This window comes from Heliangelus exortis, chromosome Z (genome assembly GCF_036169615.1).
Source record: "Heliangelus exortis chromosome Z, bHelExo1.hap1, whole genome shotgun sequence".
Classification (NCBI taxonomy): domain Eukaryota; kingdom Metazoa; phylum Chordata; class Aves; order Apodiformes; family Trochilidae; genus Heliangelus; species Heliangelus exortis.
Genome location: NC_092454.1, coordinates 23,155,402 through 23,181,574, shown reverse-complemented (window position 1 = coordinate 23,181,574; position 26,173 = coordinate 23,155,402). Strand labels below are relative to the sequence as shown.

The 26,173-nt window shown below is 37.4% G+C and overlaps 1 protein-coding gene across 1 annotated transcript in view; it reads left to right on the top strand.

Moving 5' to 3' along the window:
* The window catches only part of FBN2 (fibrillin 2), a 144,385-nt gene that overhangs the window by 67,891 nt on the left and 50,321 nt on the right, over window positions 1-26,173 (top strand). Inside the window, exons 17-25 of the mRNA XM_071731664.1 lie at window positions 2,110-2,235; window positions 5,198-5,323; window positions 10,285-10,404; window positions 15,113-15,250; window positions 16,427-16,477; window positions 16,947-17,072; window positions 19,316-19,543; window positions 21,968-22,093; window positions 24,342-24,470. Of these exons, the coding sequence (XP_071587765.1) occupies window positions 2,110-2,235; window positions 5,198-5,323; window positions 10,285-10,404; window positions 15,113-15,250; window positions 16,427-16,477; window positions 16,947-17,072; window positions 19,316-19,543; window positions 21,968-22,093; window positions 24,342-24,470 (1,170 nt within the window). The remainder of the gene's footprint in view (window positions 1-2,109; window positions 2,236-5,197; window positions 5,324-10,284; window positions 10,405-15,112; window positions 15,251-16,426; window positions 16,478-16,946; window positions 17,073-19,315; window positions 19,544-21,967; window positions 22,094-24,341; window positions 24,471-26,173) is intronic.

Here is a 26,173-nt window from a genome sequence, read left to right as displayed (position 1 = left end):
ATAACTTTTAATACTACTGCTATAGTAAAAGAAATTATTTTTCTGTTTAGTGCTGTAAGTAAATACGCTCAGTTTTTCCTTCTCTGTGAGCTCATTGCTTAACATAATGCCAAACTGACAAATAATTAAAAATCAACGTAAAGTTTAGAAATTCTTTCCACTTTCTTTTCTGTGAATTGTATGAAATCCATTTGAAGAATCCCTAGATCTCGTTGAGAAATTATGGCAGTGTTCCATAATCTTGCTGTACAAAAAGCATCCCAACATAGAAATTTGCATGTAGGCTGGTAGGGAGGGTCTATATTCATTTGGATACATATTAAATAAAATTTCTCACTAAAAATGCAAAACCAATTGTGATTTCTACCATTCTGTGATAATGACTGTAATATCTTGAGGGTTCATGTCTCAACTGAAATCCCTCTGTTTTGTTTTTCAAAGAAAACCTTAGTATTTTCATTACATCTTGTGCAGCCCATCTTACAGTTTTCTTGCTGCTACTTCTACCACTGATTATACCATGGGACTTTGTTTGCCAATTCCAGTTCCTAAAGGAGAGGAATACTGATCACGCATTCAATCCATAGCAAAAAGTCTGTTGTGTTCCTTGCACATTCTCATTATCAAGAATGAGTGGGTATATAGTTTACCAGTAAAGCTTTTGTTGTAGAGATTTTATTTGACTTTTAATTGATACATAGCTTGTTAATTAGAGTGCAGTTTATCACCACATCTGTACTTTTCTCATTCAGCTTGTGATAAACAACTGTAAAACCTTCATGTCTTCATGTGAGAAAAGTCTGGACATAGAGTTTGGTTTAATAAGAAAGTAACAGAAAGGGCTGGACCTTCTGAAATCACTACTTTGGTAAGGAGAGATAGAAAAATGAAATTATGTGGCTTGTCCCCAAGACATGAAAAAGTTTACTAAACTACATCAAACCTTTTACTCAAAAGAAAACACAAAGCTGAACTACGATGCTAATTTATGCTTTCTTACAGATTTTTCACGTGTCTCATAGCCTTGAGTTTAATCAAGGGATTAAATCATCGAACATGATTTTTCCAGATGGGTATCTGGGTATATGAAATGCCTTTATAAAAAGTTGAGCAATTACAAGTATGAGCCAGGCTTTTTATGAAGTTACAGTTAGGCCAGCACCCTAACTGTTCTTTCCAGGAACTGGAAAGGCAACTCTTAAAAGTAGTGGCCTTACTGCATGGGAAAAAATAACAAAAAATTGAAAACCTCTCTTTTCCTAACAGGCCAAAGAAATTGTAAAACTAGCCTGTCCCTCTTCTTAAAATTCATCTGAATATTTTGGAATTTTACAGCTACAGCCAAAATTCTGTATGGGACTGTAAATTCAGGGAATATCTGATTCATCATCGTACTCTGTTGATCTCAGAAAAAATATAAATTTCCAACAAGTTTTATAATATTTGTAGGACTGAGTTTGCTCTGGTATTGACTTATGCATTAGTCCTGTATTTGGAAAAGTATAACTTCTTACCTAGGTTCATAAACTACAGGTAGTGAGTGCACAGGCTAGATGTTTTGCTTCACATTATTCTCAAAAACACACAGTTCCCTACTGATTTAATTTGGAAAGGATATCTGGAGGTCATCCAACCTAACTTTCTGCTCCAAGGAGGGATGGTCTCAAAGTTGAATGAGGTTTCTTAAGGCCTTACCTAGTGGTGTTTGGAAAATCTTGCCAAAGTTCCAATAGCCTCTCTGGACAGTTTTCGTACTAGGACCAAGACTGTTTTACGTCTTCAGCAATGACACAGAGAGAGGGATTGAATTCACTCAGCAAGTTTCCAGATGACACTAAGCAGAGTGATACTAGGGGGAGCAGATACCATTCAGAGGGACCTTGGCAGGTGGTAGGAGTGGACCCACGTAAATCTCATGAAGTGGCACTAAACTGGACACAGTATTCCAGGTTTGGCCTCAATAAGGGGATAATAACTTGATTCAGCTTTGTCCCTTTACCAAATGACAGCCTAGAGATCCAACGAGTCACATGTTGTTCACATCTATTAATGGATAACGTTTTTCATATCTGTCAGTATCTGTTTATCTTCTGTGTTGTGTTAATACAGATATAAATGAGTGCACGTTGGATCCTGATATTTGCTCCAATGGAATTTGTGAAAACTTACGTGGAAGCTATCATTGTAACTGTAACAGTGGCTATGAGCCTGATCCTTCTGGGAGGAATTGTGTGGGTAAGTTGATTTTTAAAAAAATATTATTACTGAATAATTCGTGACTATATTGATGCTAATTTGAACTGACAGAATCGAAGTTGCCAGGCAGCTACTTAATAAAGCTACAATGAAAATAAAGCAATCACTTAATGAAACTTGAAACTGCTTTTCTCAGAAGTATATATTTGTATAGCTAATATTGTAACTGGTATATTTTTTCTGTTATTTGAGGTTATTACCATTTGAGAAGTGTAAGCAGGAGGTAGCAGTAGAAGGATGAATCTGTGTTGTATATAATGTGTAACATCTGACTCCCTAGACTCTTATTTGTCAGGACTACCTAAAATGCGTCCCTTTCAAGGCTGGGTGACAATTTGTCAGGAGCTGAAAGTCACAATTTTGCATAGTAAAATGGGACAGATGGCTGTCATAATAATAATGAATGATAGCTGGTGGCCTGTGCATGTGCTAACTGGTAACCTGAGCCAGTGTACACTATCTCTGCAAAATGCAATAGTCTATGATATCCTTGAGTTACACGTGTACAGCAGGGTGGACCGCAGCATGCTCAGTCCACTAATTTCTGCAAGCTTCAGCTCATGAAGGAAGTGGTGACCCACTCTGAGGATTTCACAAATCGTATCTGAACACTGGCCTCAGACGTAATAGTTATTCTCTTATTCTTCGGAATTTCAGGTCACCACCATATAGGAATGATTCACTTCAGAAAATGAACTGAGTTTGGTTCAGATTTATACCAGACTGTTACAGTGTTTAGATACATTTTATGCGAGTGTCTAGGAATACCTAACAGAAGATACCTATGTTAAAGGTTTCTCTCTTTAATTCATTTTATTATTCATAGTCATACATTTTTTCTTTAGTGATTTCTTACATCAAAAAAGAAGTTTTATACCACATGCATAGTGTGTCATAATATCCCTTATATCCCTCTGTTACACTTTCGTAATTTTAAACAGAAAGCTGAAGTGTGTTGATATTAAAAGCTATCTGAAATCTATGTGAAACCATTAAAATGTCTTAAGTATCCTCCTACCATCTGATACATTTATTTTTGGGAATTACTTCTCTCTACACTTAAAAGTTTACTGACATATCACTGATATTTGTGATCAACAAAACCCAATCATTTTTGGTAGGGAAACCTGGACTATATAGCTGCAGCATAATTTTAATACCACACATTCCTTCCTAGTTATGCAAAGCAAACACAAAGTAATAAAAGTCTTCCTTTCATCTGCTTGACTTAAAGAATTCTACAGCTGGTTACTTTCTAAACACACTAAACTTGAGCTCTTGGCATGGTGGGGCACTCTTGCAGAAAACTATTGGTTGTGTTGAAAAATATTTTATGTAATATCCGTTTTCCAAATAGATTTTATGGATAGAGATTTTATTTATCTACTTACGTTTGGGATTACATAAGTGCTAGTATAACTATATGTCTGCTTAATTATTTAAATAAAAATAATTTATTTAATGAGAGCCATGCTCACTGTGAGGATGCATTTATTCTCATCTATTTTTGCATAAAAGAATTTAATTATGAACACTCAAAGTGTTGAGCTGTTTAATTAATGATACAGACTATGAGCTGCCAGGCAATAAAAATGATCATCATATAGAATACAGATACTATTTTTTTCAGTTTTAAGTGTTTTTAGAGCATGAGCTAGGTCATTTGGTGTTTTTACAGCGCAAATTACAATAGACTACAGTCCAGATATGAAGATACTCTGTGAGATTTTAAGGAAATGATGCATTCATAACACCACTAGTTTGGGTTAAAGGATTGTATGAGAACAAGCTCAAAATAAAACTATTGCTTTTGAAAATATCAAATTTCAAATCCACCCTCATTTACTTAGCTAAAATCATATAAGGTTACATTTAGGACAGGTTAGTTTAGAGGAGCTTCTTTACAGCTGCCAAATTTAAATCTCAGATTCATTGTCTGAGGAAATTCGGACTTTATTATCTGAATCCTAAAGGAATTTATAAGCATAGCTTGCAAAGTTCAGTGTAGTTGGAAAACCAGAACCCTCCAGATTTTAATTATATTTAATTATTTGGGTTTTTTTCTTTATTTTTAAACTCTCAGAAAAGTCCAGTTGATTTCTCTTGCAATGTTAAGTTTGGGATATCAAGTAGTCAAAATAGAGGAGACATCCTGAAGCAGCATAAAGTGTCATGTTTACAATGGCTTATCCTGTCAGTATTCTTCTTTAAGTATTAGTGACATGTGATGGGCATTAATAGCTTAAAATTATAGTACTTTTACATTTTCTTTTAAAATTAGACGATAGAGCAATGAAGAAGACTTATGGCTTTTTATTAACATTATTTGCACTTACTAGTAAGAGGAGTTGAGGGACAGGTGATATATTTATTGGTTTCTCCTATTAAGTGTGCTTGATGTCCTGGTCTTAATCATAAGGAGGTTTTTTAGTACAGTGTATCTCTGGAAGGAAGGTACACATGAGTGCCCTTGTGTTATCTGCCATATATGAAGTATACAATTTAATAATAAAAGTATTTTTTGCCAGCTAAACAGCATTAAAACAGTAATCAATGTTGATTGTGTGTTTAAAAAAACAGTAAAAATTGAAATCAAAGAGATGTTAATGAAATTGTCATGGTGATGTAGTCATATAAATGGCAAAGATCCCAAGGTGATTCCAGGAAGGTATAACCATTATTTTAGACTAACCATGAAATATTTTTAGGGCTTGCTGATGAAAAACTTTAAGAGCAGAACAGGCTTCTTGGTAACAAGTATATGAGAATAAATTAGACTTTCGAAACTGAGAAATCCAACTCTTTTCTCAGTCACTGTTGTAGAAAACTGCACATCGAGCAACCTAATTGTTGCTGTAGAAAGCAACAGGGGCTACTTGTGGAGGTGAACACATCTCATGGCATTCACACTCATTGGTGTGTCTAACTCTTCTTTCTTCAGACATTGATGAATGTTCAGTGAACGGGCTGCTGTGTGACAATGGGCTCTGCAGAAACATTCCTGGAAGTTACAGCTGCACTTGTCGAAAGGGTTATGTGTTCAGCCCTGAGACAGACACATGTGAAGGTGAAAAATCTGCAAGTTGTGTTCATTTTGTTCCTTATTATATTAACATCAAACCTGAACAACCATGAAAGATCCAGAGTGGTAACAAACACCAGAGGAAAACACAGAACTAAGATAATGCATAAATTAATGCATCTGTCTTGTAATTTCTCTGCAGTACTTTTAGTCTTTTGGGTCTTTCCATTGAATTTCTTTCAAACTAATCATTTTTGTATGAAAATATTTTTCTTTACTTAGATAAAATATTTTTAAGCCGCAATAAAAGGAAATACATGCTTGCCTCTGATCATGTACCAGGAACATGTAGTCTATCATTTAGATAAATACAACTACTTTGATCTCAGATTCCTTTCTTTATTTTCTCCCTTCAGTCTGTGGTGATAGTTAACTAGATTATATTCTGGTATTTGGGATGTTTTAGGTGATTTTTGAGTTGCAAGAGCTGCCTGGTGATACTAAAATTGTGTTTATAGGACTTATATCATAGCTCCATAGATTCATAGTGCCCTCTCTCTGCTAAGTTTTTTCAATACCTAATATCTATCCACAATGTTCAGGTTAAATTTATTCTTCAGAATCTGTTGATACATTTAGCTTTTGTGTTGTTAAAGATTTCTAGCTGTGAAAATAGCTTACTGGTTACCCTTGATGTGCATGTTTCTTATGGAATCTTCTAGACAGAAAAACTGGAATAGTATGCTAAAGAGAGATGTTCATTACCAAGATGAAAAGACCACTAACTTAGAGGGGCAAAGCACTGACAAAAGGTAGATGAATGAGATGTGACAATGCACAATTCTTGAAATGAAGTGTATCTAAATTTGTCAAATATAAAATGTAAATTTGTTTTAATGATAATAATAATAGTAAAATAATAATAGTACTCTAAGTACAAAGGCTAAAAAGACAGATTTGACAACAGAGTGGTTTCATGGTTCTATTGAGCAACCACAGGCTTAGGAAAAAAGTTACTTTTTCTGTCTTCTGACATCCTTATAATCATTGCAGTGTTTCCTCTTGTGCTAGAAGAGTTTGGGGATCATGATATAGTGAACCGAATCTGGGAGTCCCTTATCTTAGTTTTTCTGTGAGGGGGGTATAAGTGGAAAATAGCATGACACAGAATTACTCTTCAGTGGAAATTAATTTTCTAGTTCATGTGAATTAATAGTTCATTGAGGAGGGGGTGACTTATTCAGATAGCATTATTCTCAGATAGCAGCTGAGATTGACGGCAAAACCTCATGATGAATGAGAATTAAGAACATGGTGCACAAAATCAAAAGAAATACTCTGCTGTTCATAAGGTGTTCAACTTTAAATGCTCCCATCTCCACTTAGTCATTTCTCTTTGGCTGTAATTTTGGTCACGCTGATGTCCAGATGTGACCCTCAACTATTTTTTGTTTGGTTTGCATTTCTTGCTAATTCTGAAAATCACAAATACAAGATGTATTTTCCTAGAAAAAAATTAATTACAAAGCTGACCTCTTAAGTATCAGGAAGAATTAAACATAGGCATGATAACCTGATACTGCATCTGTGAATGTGAAGTATTTTAAGTTTCATTAATTTTTTAGTATTCTGAAATATGACTGAAGTGAGTTTTGGATAGTGGCAACTCTCTGCTTATTCTTGTTTTGTAGTGCACATTGGTTATGTATGTGCAGAGCCATGTGCTGTTGAGCTACCAGCTGTTGAAATCATCAGGCATTTTACATGAAAATCACTTATTTTTTTAGCTATAAATATCTTCAGCAGTCTTGAAGCACTTGACCTGTAACTTTCTTCACTGGATGTCTTGAGTGAGACTAGATTTTCATTTTACCTTTAAAAAGTTCAGACAAACCTTATTGTTAATTTCCAAGAAAATGCTATGTACTTAAAAACATACAGACCTTGAGACCTTTTCTTTAAAAAGTTGTTGCTCATCTATGGTGTTGCAGCTTGAAATGTCTTGAGTAGTTTTTGTGTCAGGATGGTGCCTCCACTCTAAAAATGTGTTCAGATGTAGCCAAGCTGTAAATCTCATTTTGCCTGTGGTCAATGGACACTCTTTTTGGTGTGCAAAAGCCTCAAAGATTCTGTGACATGGATTATGTCTGGTCCTTCATGGGATCTTTTTTGAAGTTGAATTTTAGCTAAAAGCACTTGCAACTCATGGGACAGAGAACATCTGCACTGGCCAAATGCAGTGACTGATTGAAGATCCTTCTGACCCAAAACAGGGCAAGTAAACAATACTCTCCACATCCCCAGTAATTGTGCTTTGGAGACTCTTAACAACAGAAGTAGGATCTTTGCCTTATACAACCCTTGGTGAATTTATCTTCCATGAAATTGTCTGTACTGCCATTCCCTAATGCAAGCTTTCCACATCCTAGGACAAAGACTTCCAATTTATCTGCCTGTTGGATAAAGAAACATTTTGCTACCAGCCAGCTTTATTGTGTGTCCTTTTGTTCTCAGATTTTAAGCAGCAGTGAACATCTGGTGCCTTAGACAGGGAGAAACTATGGCCTAAATTTAGTCAATTTGTCCTTTTAAATTTTTCTTATTTTTTTAAAGCTAGCCAAACTGCTGAAAGACTCAGATGGAAGGGAAGTGTATCTTTCTCCAAAAACATATCTGTACAGAGAATGATTCAGGTGACGACTTCTTTGTCTCAGTGTCACCTGTTTCTAGTAGTGGCAGCCAGATATTTGCTTATACAAAAGCAGCAGACTACTTTCTGCTGCTAAGTATTGCTTTTTTGGGGAGAGTGCAGGAGTCAAGGGAGGCAGGGAACATACTTTAAATAATAAAATCTCAGCTAATAAAGTATTAAAGGTATTTACAGTGAGTGATGCAAAGCAGGTAAATGTTGGCCATGCCTTGCAGTTTGCCAGCTTGGATAGAGGGACTTGGAGCTTACTTAGACGCTGCCTGGTCTTCCCTGCTCATTCACCATGCTTCACTCTCCATAGTAAGCTGGCTCAGGACCCAGCTTGAGACAACACAAACAGTATCTAAGCAGGCTGTTTAGAGTGAAAAGTGGAAGCTCTGCCTTGTGCCTTACAGGACTGCCAGCCCACAGCAGGATGGGGCTAGCCAGCTTGGATACTGCCAAGCAGAGCCAGCTGTCAAACATATATGGGTATGTTCATGCAACACATCATCTTGACCTGATAAGGCCTCCTAGATTTTTGTATTTCTGCATGTTTGTATTATTAGTATGTAAACTGGGTAATCCGTAAATTTAATAGATTTCACAAGCATAAAGCTCTGTCACTATTACAAAGCTTCAAGGACAAGTTCTGTTGTTTTCTGTAGGTAATTCCATTAAATAAAGGTACTAAAAATTGGCTTTTAAATGAAGTGCTTGCTTTTGGCAGGAAGAGAGATATCATAGTTTCCTAAGTTAACTGATTTCTGGGCATTTTCCATCTCCTTTTTGTTATTTCTTAAAAAAAAAACAAAAAACAAAAAACAACCGTATATAGGATGGTCTTTTAAACACATTCCGCTCCCTGTGATCTCAGGCTGTCGTAATAGAGTACATGTCAAATGAAGGATTGATGCATCATGACATATCAAATGGCAAATGGTAACTTTTTCAGGACTTCTAAAAAATAAGGAAGATATTTTCCTTATTGTAAAATAAGGAAAAAATACAGGTGCACTGTATCTTGTGGCTGGAAATGCATTGCATCATAGGAAACAAAAGCTTGGTTTTCTCATAGGATTTTTATAATTGATGCTCTACTTTCTGTGTAGAAAAGAGACATTGAATCAACACTTTCAAAATAACATAAACACATGGAATCACAGAATCATTATGGTTGTGAAAGACCATTAAGTCCAGCCATTAGCCCAGCTCTACCAAGTCCAATGCTAAGTCATGCCTCTAAGCAACACCTGCTGCTACATGTCTTTTAAACACCTCCTGGGATGGTCATTCAGCCATCTCCCTGGGCAGCCCATTTCAGTCCCTGACTAGTCTTTCGGTAAAGAAGTTCTTCCTAATATCTAATCTAAACCTCTCCTGGTGCAAATTCAGGCCATTTTCTCTAGTCTTACTGTTATTCACTTGGAAGAGGAGGCCAGCACCCGTGTCCCTTCGGCCTCCTCTTGGGTAGTTGTAGAGAGCAAGGAGGTCTCCCCTCAACCTTCCCTTTTCCAAACTAAACAATCCAAGTTCCCTTATCCTTTCCATGTATGACCTGTTCTCTGGACCCTTCACCAGCTTTGTTGCCCTTACTTAAACTCGTTTCAGCACCTCAGTATTTTTCTTGTAGTGAGGGTGCCCAAAAGTGAACACAATACTGAAGGTGCAGCCTCACCAGTGCTGAGTACAGGGGGCCAATCACTTCCTTAGTCCTGCTGGCTACGCTATTTCTGATGCAAGCCAGGATGCTGTTGGCCTTCTTGGTCACTTGGGCACACTGCTGGCTCATGTTTAGCTGGGGGTCAACCAATACCCCAGGTTCCTTTCCACCAAGCAGCTTTCCAGCCACTCTTCCACAAGCCTGTAGCATTGCCTGGGGTTGTTTTGACCCAAGTGCACTTCCTGGCACTTGGCTATGTTGAACCACATACTGTTGTCCTAAACCCATCAGTCCAGTCCATCCAGGTCCCTCTGCAGCAGCTTCCTGCCCTCATGCAGGTCAACACTCTTGCCCAAACTTGTCATCTGCAATTTACAGAGAGTACGCTCAATCCCTTCATCCAGATCACTGGTAAAGATATTAAACAGAATTGGCCCCAGTACCAAGCCATGGTGAACACCACTTGTGCTATTACACACTTGCATATACATGCTACCTGCCTGTCCCTGTATCTTTTGAATGTCTGCTGAGAGGAGGGCGGCAAATATATCAGGCAGTCTTGCCAAATCATGGTCCACAGCAGCATTTATACCCTACACTGTTTTCCAGAAGCACAACATAGTTCTAATGGTGTCTTTTCTTTCTGGATTTTAGATACAAATGAATGTGAAAGCAATCCATGTGTCAATGGAGCCTGCAGGAACAATCTTGGGTCTTTCAATTGTGAATGTTCACCTGGCAGCAAATTGGATTCTACAAGACTGATATGTATAGGTAGGTATTTCATGCCATTTTTTCACTTTTTCTGAATAACATTTATCATATTGATTAATTAAGTGAGAAAATAATGTATTTGGCTAGTATTTCCATGATAGCAGACAGTATGTCTAATTCTGTATGTGGGACAAAACAAATATGTACTGATTTGATTGCTGCCATGGGAGCAGGAACAAACTGAGAGAAACACAATTTGTAAGGAGGTCCAGACTGTGGTGAAAGTAGTGAAAAGCAGATGTTGATTGGTGAGAGAGAGAGGAGATGTCTTAGTGGAAATTATCTTGTCTCCTGGGAGAAGGAGAATATGAGTAAAGCTAGAGGTGATTAGTCTAGTATTTGAAAAACTGTAAAGTGGAAATCCTCAGTGCATTGGCCACACATATCTGCAACAAGAAAACAGTTAAAACTGGAGGAACATCTACTCAAATAGGAGTATGAAAGCATATGGCTTCTAGTGTTAAGGACGTTCTTCATAACCTCATAAGACTGACTTTCCTGGCTTTGAGGAAATTATAATGGCTTTTGCATTATAGCACAATCTCAAACTTCATCTCTATTGTAGGAATCTGGCAAAGGCAAGTAAGACAAATCTGAGTTTGTCAGGAGGAGACACACAGAGTATTGTCTTAGTTTTATATGTACACACAATACTTACAAAGAGAGAAAGTGAGAGAGATAAATAAATAATGTTAGCATCCTCTGAAGTTTCTGTTGTATGGAAAAAAGCAGACCACTGCTGGAGCTAGTAGCAACAGCCGCCTGGAAGATGTCATTGTTATTATCTTTGTAAACCATTCATTAATAGTTTTTTCCTTGCCTTTCCAAGAAAACTCATTAGACCAGAGACATCTGTACTTGTCAGGTACAAGCTGTTATTGTTTCATCCTATTTATTTAACATAATTGAAGCCATTAGGGGATATGTGAGATAAATATGAGTGCCATTAATAACTGGATGATGCTAATTTAAGTGGTTTTTCTTTTTTTCCATTTTAAGATGGATTTGTTTGATGTTCTCTAGTTTAACTTCTTGCCTTGCCAAGGATTTCCTAAAATAGGAAATTATATGCAAAGACTCAAGTTTCCATTTAATGCCTTAGTAAGATTTTAGGTGAATGTTACTTCTGTGCCTAGGACTTCTCTTATGGCTCCTCGTAGCATCACCATCCATCTTAGTACTGGTTTTGTTCTTTCCTACGTTTTGCTACTTTTTTGGTGTGCCTACACTAATCTATGCTTTTTTGTACTGCTAAATTTTAATCTTGTATTTTCACATCCAAAGGTGTTGCAAGTTCACTAAATGCCTATTTATAGCATTGTTCTGGATTTACTTTGCAAATAGTTTCCATTGGAATATTTAGAGTGTGAAATCCCATTTGACCTGAATGTTAGTGCTAAGTAATACAAAATATGAGCAAAACAAAAAAGCCCAAACCTGAACAGTCAGATAAACAGTTAAGATTAGGAGCCACCTATATACTTTGATCTTAATAACTAATTTGTGCGTTGACTAAATGTGTCACAGGCAGTTTTCTGTACTGCAGATGAGAATGTGTTAGGACAGAAGGGACAGAAGTACAGCAGATATGAGACATACAGATTTATACTGTTAGAGCCTAGCTGTATGTTTTTCTACCCTGGCAAAATTTTTGTTGGAAATGGTACTGATAGGAAAAGGCAGATCACATTATTGAAAAGTGAGTAAGCACTTAGAAGTTAAAGGTAGTTTACAGTGACAAAAACTTGCAAGTGCTTTTGTGAAATGTATACCATTTCAAATCTCTATCGCAAAGCACATTGTTTTTTCCTATTACCACTGCAGTGGAGGGCGTGCATATTGAGTGTATTTGCCCCATTTTTCTTAGTGGATTGAGCCTGTAAAACATTCCTGTATCATCAGATAGCCTACAGGAATATACCAAACCATAAATGTTTAGCTAAAATAGTATTGTTATTTAGGAGTGTGTTATATTCTTTGTAAGAATGATCAAAGTAAGGTTGTTGCCTTTGTCTAGTTTTTCAGTCTGAAAGAATGTCAGTACCAAAATCAGTCCTACATTATTATCTTTTATTTCCTTTCTTCCTTCCTGCCTATTTTCACTCTCCTGTAGGCTCACATCATGTACAGCACATTAGAGTGATTTTATCTGGAGTAGCTACATGACTGCTGCTTGTCCTTTCCTTGGTTGGCAGATGGAAGACTTCAGTTTGTCAGTTCCTCAGGTTTCTTTGCTCAATCTGCTCAGCCTCAAAGCTGATGAAACAAGTGGCCTGAGACATTTTCATGCATATTACCTGTAGGAATTTAGCATAGATGTGAGTCATTTTTCTCCTTCTGTCAGCTTTTGTGGCTAGAGAAAATAATTACTTGCTCAAATTGGTTAGAATTCAGGTCATCAGATTTCCCCTTGTATTTAAGCTCAAACCTGCAGCAAATGAAGATTGTCAGTTCACTGATTACAGTGAAAGCATTCAGCAAAAATGTTGACATATTTTGCATTTATTTTGCTTGCATACTGAACTATGTAGTTAATGTATGCATTTTATGCATGTTTTAGTTTTTAATGTGGAATTCATACAGCACACAATAAATAGGCTGCCATCTGCCTGTAGTGTGCATATATTCTTCTTCAAGTCAGAATCAAAAAGAAGCAAGCAGCGGGAAATATGTTTTGATGCTGAATAATAAATTTTTCTCCAAAGCAGAAGTCACAGTGACTACCCATTGTGGATTTCATCTGGACAAGATATCATATGAAATAGAGGAAGTTAACTGATAACCTGAAAAAGATAAGACAAGCACACCTTGAAAGGATAATGTAGATGCATCTGGTGTGAGGAAAGTCATCTCCTAAACTACATAGTTTAAGTAATTTTTGAGTTTTATTTTTCCATCCTGTAAAGTTGGCTACTAAAAATAAATGATACTGAGTTCAAGAAACTTTGATTCAATATAGCAATGTAGGCATTTACATTTTGATAACATAAAGCACAGACATCAGCGTATAGGAAGGAAACTGAACTTGGCATAAAAGAACAGCTAAAGAACCTATATTCCCTCTCCCTGAATTCGGGGCACAGCATGACTATGAACATGCCCATCTCATGACTGGCAAGAGCTGACCTGGTTTATGACTGTCCTGGTTTTGTCTTTGATATTATTATGTAAACCCAAGTCTTGAATTAGCTAAAGGCTGATGAAGAAAAGATACCTTTCCCACTCTTCCTATACTCTTCATTGTTTTGTGCACTTGTTTAAATGTGTTCTGCTCCATGTGTTTGAAGCCAACAGGAACCCAAATAAATACAACTGTTTTGCACTTACCTGTTGATGAAGTACATTGCCCATTTTCTAGGTCTGATTCCAGTCATATGCTTAGCCATGCTTTTTTCCTGTTACTTTGGCCAAAGGAGGATTTTGCTCTCTGTTGTCTGCATAATTTTATAATTTTGTAGAAAAGTTGAAGTTTGAAAAAAATGAGCTGGAATTGTTTTATCTTAAGCACGTTGCTACTAAACACAAGCTATTAGTAATACTGATGGTGTCCAGAATAGTAGATGGTCTGGATTTTTGTACCTATATGTAAATCTTATAGCTAAATCTTATTCCGCTTTCATTAGTCATCTCATTAAATTAATCTGAACCACTTGCTTAGCTTTGAACTCAGAGTATAAGCATGCATTTAAATTTTACCCAGGCTGACCTCCCAGTCTGGGTTAGACCTTTACCGACTGCTTTTGCTAACTGAGCACAAAGGTTGTTGTCTGCTTCAAGAAATTTTGTACTGTTTAAGTAACATGGTAAGGGTACTGAACAGAGGTGCTGTAGAGAGAACTTTTAAGCAGGTAACTGATTCAGGGTCTAAACGGCATTTTAAAAAATGGCCTGGGTACTGAAAGCATAGGTTTTAGGACTTAGAGATTTCGGTATGTGGAAGAGTATTTCAGAGGATTTCGAGCAGCTGAGACAACACTTGTGGCTGAAAAATCTCCCCTCTGCTCAGTGGGCTGCAGTCAGTAGGTGCTGCCTGATGTGGCCAAACATTTACTGGAATGGGTTTGTTCTGGGCTCCCCGCCTGGCAATTCAGCTGGTGGTTCAGGAGCTGACTGTGCTGGGTCTGAGCCCTCAGCAGCAAACAGTGGAGTAAAACCTAACACACATATCAAAGTGTAGCTAATGCACCAGCAGAACCAGACCGCCTGGAAGAATGTTACACGCCCCTTATCTCCCACATTTTTAATCTTTTTTTTTTCTTCCTTACAACCTGGAAGGTTCACTGAGTGTGAGAGAGGAAAGAACACCTGGATTTCGTAACTTTGTGGTTCAAACAGCTGCACAAGGGGAGTTCCAGGTTGTTGTCTCTACATCTATTGTAACTTGTGTATTTTAGACTGATCAGTCCCTAGATTAAATAAATAAATAAATAAATAAAACCACTGTAGTGTCTGGAAGAACTCTGCTAGCTGTGGAACATGGACTAGAAAAGTCCTCTAGCAATGTGCTGCATTTCTCACAAAGTTAGTGATACTGCCATTCCTTTCCATCACTCTTAAACCGAAATGTGTACAAAATTACTCTGACTGAGAATTTTCTTTTAAAAGGGAGCCTGTACCCTGTTGGTACTCTTGTATATTGGTGGCGTGAACATGGCATGTCAGTTCTTCTTGCTGTGACAATTCTGTATTGTTTCCTGTTCTAATTCAGATAGCCTGAAGGGGACTTGCTGGCTTAACATCCAAGACAATCGCTGTGAAGTCAACATCAATGGTGCTACACTGAAATCTGAGTGTTGTGCTACCTTAGGAGCAGCTTGGGGCAGCCCATGTGAGCGATGTGAATTAGGTATGATCTTAATCTCCTCCATCTTTCTGTAGAAAAGAAAAGGTACCACTAGTCTATATAGGCCTGTATAGAAAACAGACAACACAAAAAAACCTACAAAACTAAGTTGTCTTATTTACTGGTAGTCTTCATAAAGGTCATTCTAGGAAATTTGAATTTACCAGGAAATAGCATATGAGTAAGTCTTTTGATAATAACATTATTTCATCTACACAGGGACTGTGCATTGGGGTAGGGAAGTAAGTACTACAGTAATAAAGTGAAATATCTGCTGAAAGTTTTGAGGGATTTCTCTGTTGCAGTCTGTTAACACTTTTTTGAACCATTTTCAAACACAGCATATGTACAATTATTGATTGCAGACTGGTACTACTGTTAGATTATGGGGTTAGGTCTAGAAGTTGGAAGCAGGAATTCTGTGTGCTCTAGTTTGTGGAAAAAACACTACGCTGCATTCTTCCCACAAAGTTTGAATAATGCCACTTGCAGCTGAAGCAGTGTCAGGACATTTTAGCCTTTCATTTTTAATCAGAACAATAACTGTGGGAATGTGTATCCCATTTAAGAAGCAAGATGCGAACAACATCCAACAGAGCTCTTAACTGTGCAGCATCAAATGAAGATCTTACTTTGGACTTCAGAATGGAGTAATGAATTAATGAAAAACTATTTAATCTAGAGAGCTAATTAGCTCAGACTGGAAACATTCAGCCATTCAATTTCCTATTCTCTAGCTATTTAAATTTTAGCAAGCTTTCATATTGCTATCTCATGCTACATTTTACAGCCAAGTGCAAGTCAAGTCCATTGGTCAGATCCTTTATCAAGCTGCAGTGTAAGAAGGGTCTGGCATCACTAAAGCTTTAAAACTTTATGCAACTTTACAGGAAATTTACCTTCCATATGCATGCAGATATTTATATGACTAGATGTTTAGCATCCTGGTCTCCATTAAGGAAAGCACATGAAAAAGCAATAATCTTAGAATTTCATCTCCTCAACTTTTCCTTGTTTTAAGTAACATATGTGAATGTATTTTTCTTGACTGAGGCTGAAGCACTCTACACCTTATATAGTTAAATGAGAGAATCCTGAAAATACATCTGTTTTTGAATTATTTACTCCTGTATTTCTGTCATTCTAAAAAAGTGATATATCAATCTGTCTTGATTTCAGACACAGCTTGCTCCAGAGGATTTGCCAGAGTGAAGGGTGTTACCTGTGAAGGTGAAGATTTTCCTTATTACTCAATATTTCACTTTTTTGCCTGTGAAGATGAGATAAAAGGGGATTTATGTTGCTTTTTGTCATATTGACCTTAGATGAATGCCTTTGCAAACAGTTCCTGACCGGTGGGAAGTGTTATCTTACACTGTTGGAGAATATCAAAGTAATACAAGGAGAATGGAACTGCTTCTTTGAAATACATTAAGTCCCTTTAGGTTTTTACTTTCTGTCAGCCATACCCATCATCTGGTCTTAGAGGAGACGGTGTGGCACCTTTGTGTCCTATGAGTTGAAGATATCACAAGAGCCTCTTGAGGCAGAGCCAAAAGCTTGTTCAGAACAGTGTTTGAACTGTTGCACAGTATGGATGAAAGCCTCTCACTTTCTTTCATGCAGCTTAACTTCTCAATAAAGCTGTTCCTGTCTCGTTTGAGTTAGCAGACAACTCATATCTTTGTTTCCCCAACAGATGTGAATGAGTGTGAAGTTTTCCCTGGGGTTTGTTCCAATGGGCTCTGCATTAACAGCAGAGGTTCATTTCACTGCAAGTGCGCTGAAGGACTGACCCTGGATGGAACGGGGCGAGTGTGTTTAGGTAAGAACCCCCTCGACTGCCAGATTCTCGGCCGTGTCTGACACTTGTCTGAAATTGTTCTCATAGGGTTGTGAAATGATATTTGGTTTCTTTCTGAATTCCTCCAAAAGCAGTTTGCTGGGCATGTGTTTTAGTTGATGCCTGCTTAGGAATCAAATGCCTGCTCTGGTTCCAGGAAGAGCTGTTAGTCTCTTAGGGGAATAGGAACGTTTGTGTTTAAAGTTGTTTTGCCCAGTATGCGATCAGTAGGTTTTTCTGGAGTGCTGGGACTCTTTCGGTAACAAAAACATCCCCCTCACTTAGAGCTAAATGCTAAGCAATCAGATGGTTGGCCAGAAGCTCTGAATGTTGTGTGAAGAGTGCTCTTCTCTGTAGCTATCTAGTAATTTTGTGAAACTCAGATTTTACATTGCAGCTTGAATATGCTTGTGCGAATTGGTCTGGCTAAGAATAATCAAAATGAGTGCAGATAAAAGTAAGACTTCATTTTTGTTGCACAAGTAATAGTAGTAGCTTCCACTGACAAAAACTGGTGTCCTTCAGACATTTATTTCTCTAGGGAAAAAAAAAAGATTGAACCCCTGTATAAGATCAGGAAAACAAAGTATCATATAGCAGGTGTGATTAGTGTTATTAACATGCATCTTTGAAATCAATGGTCAGAGATGACAAAAGACAGAAGTCAGGGCACTAGATGTTTAGAATAGATTCTGGAATCTGTGTTAATTTTTCTTATTGGTTCTAAGGACTGTGAAAATATGATTACTGACAGCATTGGTTTATTTTAAGAAAACAGTGCAGCAAACCAAAAAAACCTATCATCCCAGGTCAAGAATTTTCCCACACTAGCCTTTTTTTAATTATTAGTTAAACATTGTTTTCTTTACTTCAGTAGATTCAAATTTAAGTGAACACTCTTGCTTTAATTGCACTATGCCTTACCAATAGCTGATACAGGTACCAGATTGTGGGGTTTTTTAATGTGAAAGTAATTTTAGAGATGTTTTTCAGGGTAAGTGTAATTTTTAAATTAAGTAGATGTGTACATTCAGTATAAAGGTCTCAGGAAAAAGTAATGATTCAAAAGCAAGTCTGCCCAAATGCAGGTATCCATTATACTACCCTATCATATGCCATTTTGCATGTTAGGTTGACTTCATATTCCATCCCTTCTCAGCCCTTCAAACTCAGTGATTCTGTTGCCAGTCACTGTTTTTATTATGTCATCACCCCTTATTGCTTCTCCATTAGAAATCTGCTAAGTAGGGGTGTGAATTTAATTGTGATTGATAGAGCTAATGAAAAGTTCAAACAAAAGAGCCATTTTCAAGGAAGACAGGATTCCTTTACTCTCAAAGCCATGTTCCCCATTTCTTATTTTAATGAAAAAATTACCTTCTGTATTACAAGATGTGTGCCTTCTCATGTGCTACAAGTACTGTGCACTACGGCATGTGTTCTGAATTATGTTTGTTTCCTGCAGGATCCACTACAATGATTTTAGTGCAAACATATTTATTAGTGGTATGTTTGCTGAGTATATGAAAAATAAAATAAATATGGTCTTGATGTAGAATAGTTTACAGGAAACCGTTAGCATTCTATGAACAGTTTCCATTTCTTGCTTCTAAATAGTTTAGCTTCAGATGGACATAGGGTACATTTATATTATGAAAATACACAGCTTTGAAGGACTTGCATGGAAAACATTTCAGCAGCATATCTTTTTCAGACCTTACATCTTCTTCAAAGCTTTTTACACTAAGCGTTTACAAGTTCTGTTAGGTTTGCTAAAGCCTGACTTCCAGTCTGTATTCCTTGTATAAATAAATTACTTTAATAATATAAACGTAAGTGAAACTATTTTTTTAATCTGAGTACAGGTCAATTTGTAAATGAAAACACCTCATAAATTAAAGAAATACATGCCTCTGTCTTGCCAAATATACACAGAAACATAAAAAGCACAATTACGTCAGAGTAATGGTATATCTTGTTGTAGTAAGAGACAAGTAAATATATGCTTGTACTTCTATGTGATACAAAAGAGATCTGGAATTTAAACTACAGTGCAAGATTAGCAACTTAAGATGGTTGAACATTGTGCAGAAGCATGGAGTCTTGAGCAGAAATCTGTCTCCCAGAAACTGGACCTCACATGATTTTGTGCCTCAGAAACAGATGCTTCTGAAAAGGACTTTTGCTAAGGGTAGAATGCCTGTTTGTTCTTGTAAAATGAGCAGATATTCGCATGGAGCAATGCTACCTGAAGTGGGATGAAGATGAGTGCATTCAGTCTGTACCTGGCAAGTTCCGTATGGATGTCTGCTGCTGTGCTGTGGGGGCTGCCTGGGGCTCTGACTGTGAGGAGTGTCCTAAGCCTGGCAGCAAGGAATATGAGGCTCTGTGTCCCAGAGGCCCTGGCTTCTCCAACAGGGGAGATATTCTATCTGGCAGGCCATTTTATAAAGGTAAGGGTTCATTCTTGGATCTAAAAATTAATTACAGGTACATATGGGTGAATATTTTAAGAAAATGCCAGGGTTTGGGTCTCTTTTGGATATGTACCTGATATAAGAAACACTGTGAAGATGCTTGCCTGGCATGAAATGACCTAGCAGGTGAGAAAATCTCTTCTTGCGTGTTTCTCAAGAGTATTAAAGGAGCCTAAAATGAGAATTATGCAAAATATGGATTTGAAAAGGAGAAGGAAATGACTGTGACAGGACTGATGGGAGAAGAGCTCTAAATTACGAGAATAACAGAAAATGTGTGCCTTTTCTAAGGCAATGCTTTGCAAAGAGAGAACTGAGGGTCAGATGAAGTTCCATAAAGCCAGGGAGCTAAGAAGTAAACATAAAATATTACTAAAATTTGTCCAGGGTTCTCTGAAAGAAAGACTGAAGAAGGATCAGTTCTTTCTGTAGTTTACAGAAAGATGTTCATTGCACAAGATAAAGAATTAACTAGAAGTCTTTTGTACAGTTTTTACTAGCTTCACCTCCTGTAGAGCAAAACTGAAGAGACGGGAAAATGTCAAGAAACAAAATCTGAGATATTTTAAGTGACTGAGATCTGAGAAGAAAAACTGTAAATTCGATGTGCAGAAGCTGCAGTGATCTAGACCTGTTTTAGTATTTTTTTAAATTATATATTCTGAAGCATTTGTTTTGAAATATATTCAGTTGCTTGAGAAAATTTGAACAGATTGGACCTCCGCTTCATCATAAATAAGCTCTGGTATTCAGGAGTTATTCTCAATCAAAGCTTTGAGTGTGCAGGGATGATTTATTAAAAATAAAGAATTTAAGAATAGCAATATGTATTTTGTTTTATTAAAATGTATTATTAATAATAAATTCTTGGTTATTTAATAGTAGTAATATTAAAACCAGGAACAGTAATATTAATAATAAAAATAATAATGTTATCACCATCACACTCCTAAGATTTTACTCCAAAGTAATACATAGGAGACAGAAGTGTAATCAAAGATGATGCTCATTTAAAGATACTTAGTTGTATCACAGCAAATTCTATCACAGACAATAAGAGGAGACGATAAGAAGAAGAAAGTTTTAAAATGCTGCTGGAGAGATGAGAGAGGCTACGGGATGAAAAACCTTTATTTATCCTGTGCCGGATCCTTTAACAGTCTGTGTTATCCAGCTGACCAGGAAAACACATTTAGCACAGGTGAAACATTTCATCTGTTATTCTACAAAAGAAAAACTATGCTTTTCTAAAATGGTCTCTAGATAACACTCTGGCAATCTCAGTTTATAAAAAAATCCCAACCAGGGAAGGGTTACATCTTTTACAAGTTGATTCACGAACACCAGGAGCATTAGTTGTGTGCCAAACAGAGCATAGCACACATATTTGTATCATGGACAAAGAAGTCTCATCTGGGGGAATTTCACTGATTTTGGTTGACTGCAGATTAACGTGAATTTTTAATTACTAGTTTGGGAACTGAGAAGTGAAGAAAGCGTTAACAATTCAGCAGGTATGGAAACATCTCTTCTCACCTGCCCCGAGGCTCAGCTTCAGCCCAGTACCTCTCCTCCACCTTTCCTGGTATCCAGCCCCCCTAGTCCCATCATGAGGCAATTGGCAGCAAAAGGCCTCATGAACATGGCAGTTTCTCTTTGCCACCCTGGGTTGCTTAGTCTTTTTTTTTTTTTTTTTAATGCTCCTTCACTCTTACTCATGTCCTGTGCCCTGTGCCTTGGCATGGACTGCTCCATGGAACAGGAGCCTTCAGGGGTGTTCCTTCTCAAGAATGGATTCTACATGGTCCATAGTCCTTCAGGATATCCCAACCCCAGTGAGGGTCACTCATGTACTGTAGTCCCTGAAGGATGTCTCTGCCCCAGCACTGACGACCCACAAGGTCATGGTCCCGCAGGGATCCCGCAACCGCAGCAGGACTTTTGCCTGTAGCTCACAATCCTTCAGAGGTATTTCTGCTCCAGCATGCATCCTCCATGGACTACTGTCTGTCAAGGTATTCCTGCCCCTGTCTGGATCACCTAAAAGCCACGGTCTCTCAGGCATGTCCCTGCACTGGCATGAGGCACCCATAGTCCTTCAGGGATGTCTTTGCCCTGACATAGGTTCTCCAGGGCTGGCAGTCCTTCTGGAGTTGCTCTTCAGACATGGGAGTGCATCTCCAGTTGTGTTTCCTGACAGTGTCCACTCCTGCTTGCTTCCTGATGTTCATTTTTTCATTCTCCTAACCTGTGTAGGAGGATGCCATCCTTCCAGTTCCCTTCAGCTGAAATGCTGCCTTTTATGCCCAATACAATTTTTAAGAAGGAACAGGAAATTTCCATTAATTATATGAATATTTGTGCTTTAAAATGCTCTTCTGTTTTGTTCTTATGTTGTAGATATCAATGAATGTAAAGTGTTCCCTGCTATGTGCATGAATGGTAAATGCAGAAACACAATTGGAAGCTTCAAATGTAGATGTAACAGTGGGTTTACTTTAGATATGGAGGAAAGAAACTGTACAGGTAAGTAATTTTCCCCAGTTTTTCTTAGAATCATAGAATAGTCAAGGTTGAAAGGAACTTCCAATGATCACGTGATTCAACCTTTTGACTTCTGTCTTGAAAACATGCTGTGGTGGGGTCTCTACCATGTGTCTGGGCCATTTCGAAGGAACTTTAAATTGTTGCATAACTTGGTGATCTGGAAACTTAATGTAATTAATTTCCTTCAGTTGCCAAGAGCTTAGCCTTTGGAGAGAATGGCCAACTGTCTCAAGTTGTCTTTTCAGAAAATAATTCTTTAATAAATGTAATATTATTCTTGTATACATACATGAGGAATTTTTTCATTGTTATTGGAGATGCTCAGGTCATGCTCTGTCAGTATAATATGAAAAATCAGTCAGAATCACCAGTGAAGCCAAGTTCAACGTTTAAATGTACAGATTAAATTAATTTATGTTCCTTACTCTCTGGTCCAAATGAACTTAGAGACTCCACTGCAAATTAATTTCCATTCAGATTTGATAGCCAAGCACACATAGAGCTACAACCACTACCCTGACATCAGTGCAATGTTAAGTCAAGAAGAGGCTTGCATTTAATTTAAAACTTGAACATTTTTTTATTTACTGCCTGGAATAACTGAAACATAAGGTAAGCTTCATGGTTTTCTGGCTAGGAGAACCTGAATGTCTGCATTGTGGGTGGTTCTGTGCTGAAAATGAAGCAGGTTTATTATACCACACAGGCATCTATGAGTGAGCATGAGTAATACAAAATGTGGGTGGTAAGGCATGTTAACTGAGGTTGGTCTGGATGTTAATGTTGCCCTACCCAGTGATTTCCTTGTTTATATAGTAATTGCATTGATGATAAATTCATTTAACAACCTTTATTTCTACACTACCAAGAACAGGTCAGAAAACTTCTCCCTACAAAAGCTTTTTTTTGTTTTGTTTTGTTTTCCATTTAAAGTTTATTCTGATGAAAATGATCCACTGAGCTGCCATAAAAATGCAGGTTTTCTTAAATGGAAGACTTCTTGCTTGTTTGTTTTAAATGAGCAACAAAGTGTTTTATAAAGCCTGCAGAGGGCCAGATACTCCTCAGCATCCCAGCCCTACCACATGGGTTACCATCCAACACCTCCACACATCTGTACATGAGGACTAATCTTCACCTGACAGAAACCTAGCCATGGAGTGACACAAAAGCAAAAGAATCTCTTGCAAGGGACTGTTTTAGACCTTTAGTGGTTTCTTTGGTTAAGCTTATACTTGCCTAGTTTTCCTCAACCACTTAGACAAACAAGTCTACTGTCCCGCTCACCAGCTTTCTGCAGACATGTTGATGCTCTTCTCTGATTTCTTGTTCCCTGGACTTCTTGGAACCAATCCTATGCCCTATTGTAGACCAATGTCATAATTGTTTCAAATATTCTTTTATCTTTCATAAAGATTTCATGATTTCTTAGTATGTAGAAAGTAATGGCACAGTAAAGCTGAAGTCAGAGGGTATAGTGGAGAACACAAAACAAAGTCATTGAACCCTAGCTCACCCCAAAAGCATTGGATGTGGAGTATATTAGAGAAGAGAAAATTCTGGTAAGATGTGAGAAGGTAGGAAATAGAAAGAACAGACTATCCAGTTCTTTCTGGTTTTGAATGACCCATTTCACTGCGTCATATCAGTGTTGAAAAGTCCTCTTTAGCTTTCTGCCTCACTCCTAGTGTGTCTTACAAAGATCTCTTCCCTATCTTCTCTTTTTACATGCTACAAACTTGCTATAGTTTTCCACAGTAAGTTTCATTCAGATATAACTCAGATAACCAGTAAACTACAAATCTGTCTTCCAAAGGAGCTACTTTAATTCCTAGTGGAAAGAGTATATGCAAGTTTATAATGCTATTAGTGGATAAATGTCTTCATAATAAGCAATTTAACATCAATAGCACTGCAGTAATGGAGTCAGTTGGTACCCCTGTAATAATAGCTCATAATTTGTCACAGTTATTAATTTCCTTAGAAAACTAACCTCAAATTTCACTTAATTGAAATCTACTCATTACATAATTTAATGTATAGTTGAGAGCTCTGAAAGCATTGCATCATGAATCTTACAAACTGTTTCAAGTAATCAGATACTCCTTTAAATATTAATAAGATTCATATAATATTAACTTCTAATGGTCAAGTATTCCCATCTGTGAAAAGCAGGAAAACCTGAAATCCCATTTTATTTTTCTACCTCTCCACTTCTGTAAAATAGACATTGATGAGTGCCGGATCTCCCCAGACTTATGTGGAAGTGGTACTTGCGTCAACACTCCTGGAAGCTTCGAGTGTGAGTGCTTCGATGGCTATGAAAGTGGATTTATGATGATGAAGAACTGTATGGGTAAGTGCTGCCAGTACCACCTGGAGTTTGTCCATTTACTGTACAAAGCGTAACTGTACTCTCTACTATGCTAGCTCTTCTCCACTGAACATTTCAAATGTGTAATTCTTTTGACTGCTTGAACAAATGAGACAGGTATACAGTTTATAGGACAGATAACTGAAGTATCCATATAGCTTTTCTTGTTGTTTTTGCTAAGTATTTTACATGCTTCTATATAGAGAATGTTTAATCATGTAGTTTAAAACCAGCTAATCCAGACTTCTGGTAAAGTTAGGAACAAAAGGCTGGAGTTCCAAAAGTAGTGTGATTCCCTTCATGCTGCTTGGACTCCAGAATTTCTGAGATTATTTCCTGAAAACACATATCTCTCTGATCTGTGTAAGGTTTTAAAAATAGATACAGAGACACCAAAGTTACCAGCCACCTTAAAAAATCTTGAGCTAGTATTGTAGAGTATTTCATGAAATACATCATAAAAAATCTAGTGAAAATGACAAGTCTGAGATTTTCATCTTAATGAGTGTAAGTGAGTCCTTCTCCTTGCCCTTCCTGAAGAATGGATTGACATTGCCCCTCCTCCCATCATAGAGATCATTTGCCTGATTTCCATGAGCTTTCAGGGATGGTGAGCAAAATTACATTGGCCAGCTCCCTCTCAGCATTAATGGGTCTTTTCCATGTCCTTTGTCAGCAATTCCAGTCTCCCACTTTCCTGCATGTTTTTGATGCTGCTATGTCCTTCACATCCCTTGCCAGCATCAACTCCTGGTGGCTTCTGCTTTCCTAACCCCATCCTTACACCCTCTGGCAGTGTCTCTGTAATTGTTCTGTATCACCCATCCTGGGTTTTGCCTTTTTTATACTTCCCTTTTTTGAGTTTTGTCAGGAGCTTTTGCACTCATAATTGAACTCAAATAAGTTGTCCTATGCCTCTGTGCCAGGAGGCCATGCAGGCCTCCTGTCAACTTCGTTTGATATTCTGCTTTTAGACTCCAAAAGTCATTCCAAAAACATTGCCTTAATCACAGATGATCAAAGAAGCTAAACTGTAGAAGCTGAATTGCCTTCAGGAGAGACTAATGCAGTGAATAATACTGTATGGTGGAGATACATTTTAAGACAGAGGCATGGAAGCAAAATGTCAGCTTAATAGGCAGAGAGTGAGGAAGTAATAAATTACTTCTTAAGGGCCTCCTGCAAAAATTAAGAAAGGAAAGAAATATTGTTCAATGAAAATATTTTGGAGCTGCAAGAACTGTCCAGGCAGGAATACAGCAAAAGAGATGTTTAATTCTGTCACTGGACAATTTTCTCCCCATGCGTGAATAATCTGCAAAACCCTTTGTTACAGTCTTAGGCTAATGAAAGATAACACTAGTCTGTCTATCTGAATGAAGTCTCTAGTTCCAAGGATATGTAGCCATAATGCTGCCAGGGAATGCATCTGCACCTTGAACAACTTTTAGTTATATTTTTCTTCATCCACATGTTCAGCGTCAACTGTTTTTATCAGGTTTGTGAGTTAAATATGTGGTTTGCCATTATAAACTGTAGCAAGCATATTTCTCAGCCACATGACATACACAGGAGTAATAAAACTTCATAGCAGTTAAAAGTTTAAACTCACATCCCCATTAATGCCGTCAATAGACAACAATTTCAGTGCATACACAAATGGGTGTCCATTTGCACTATGAAGC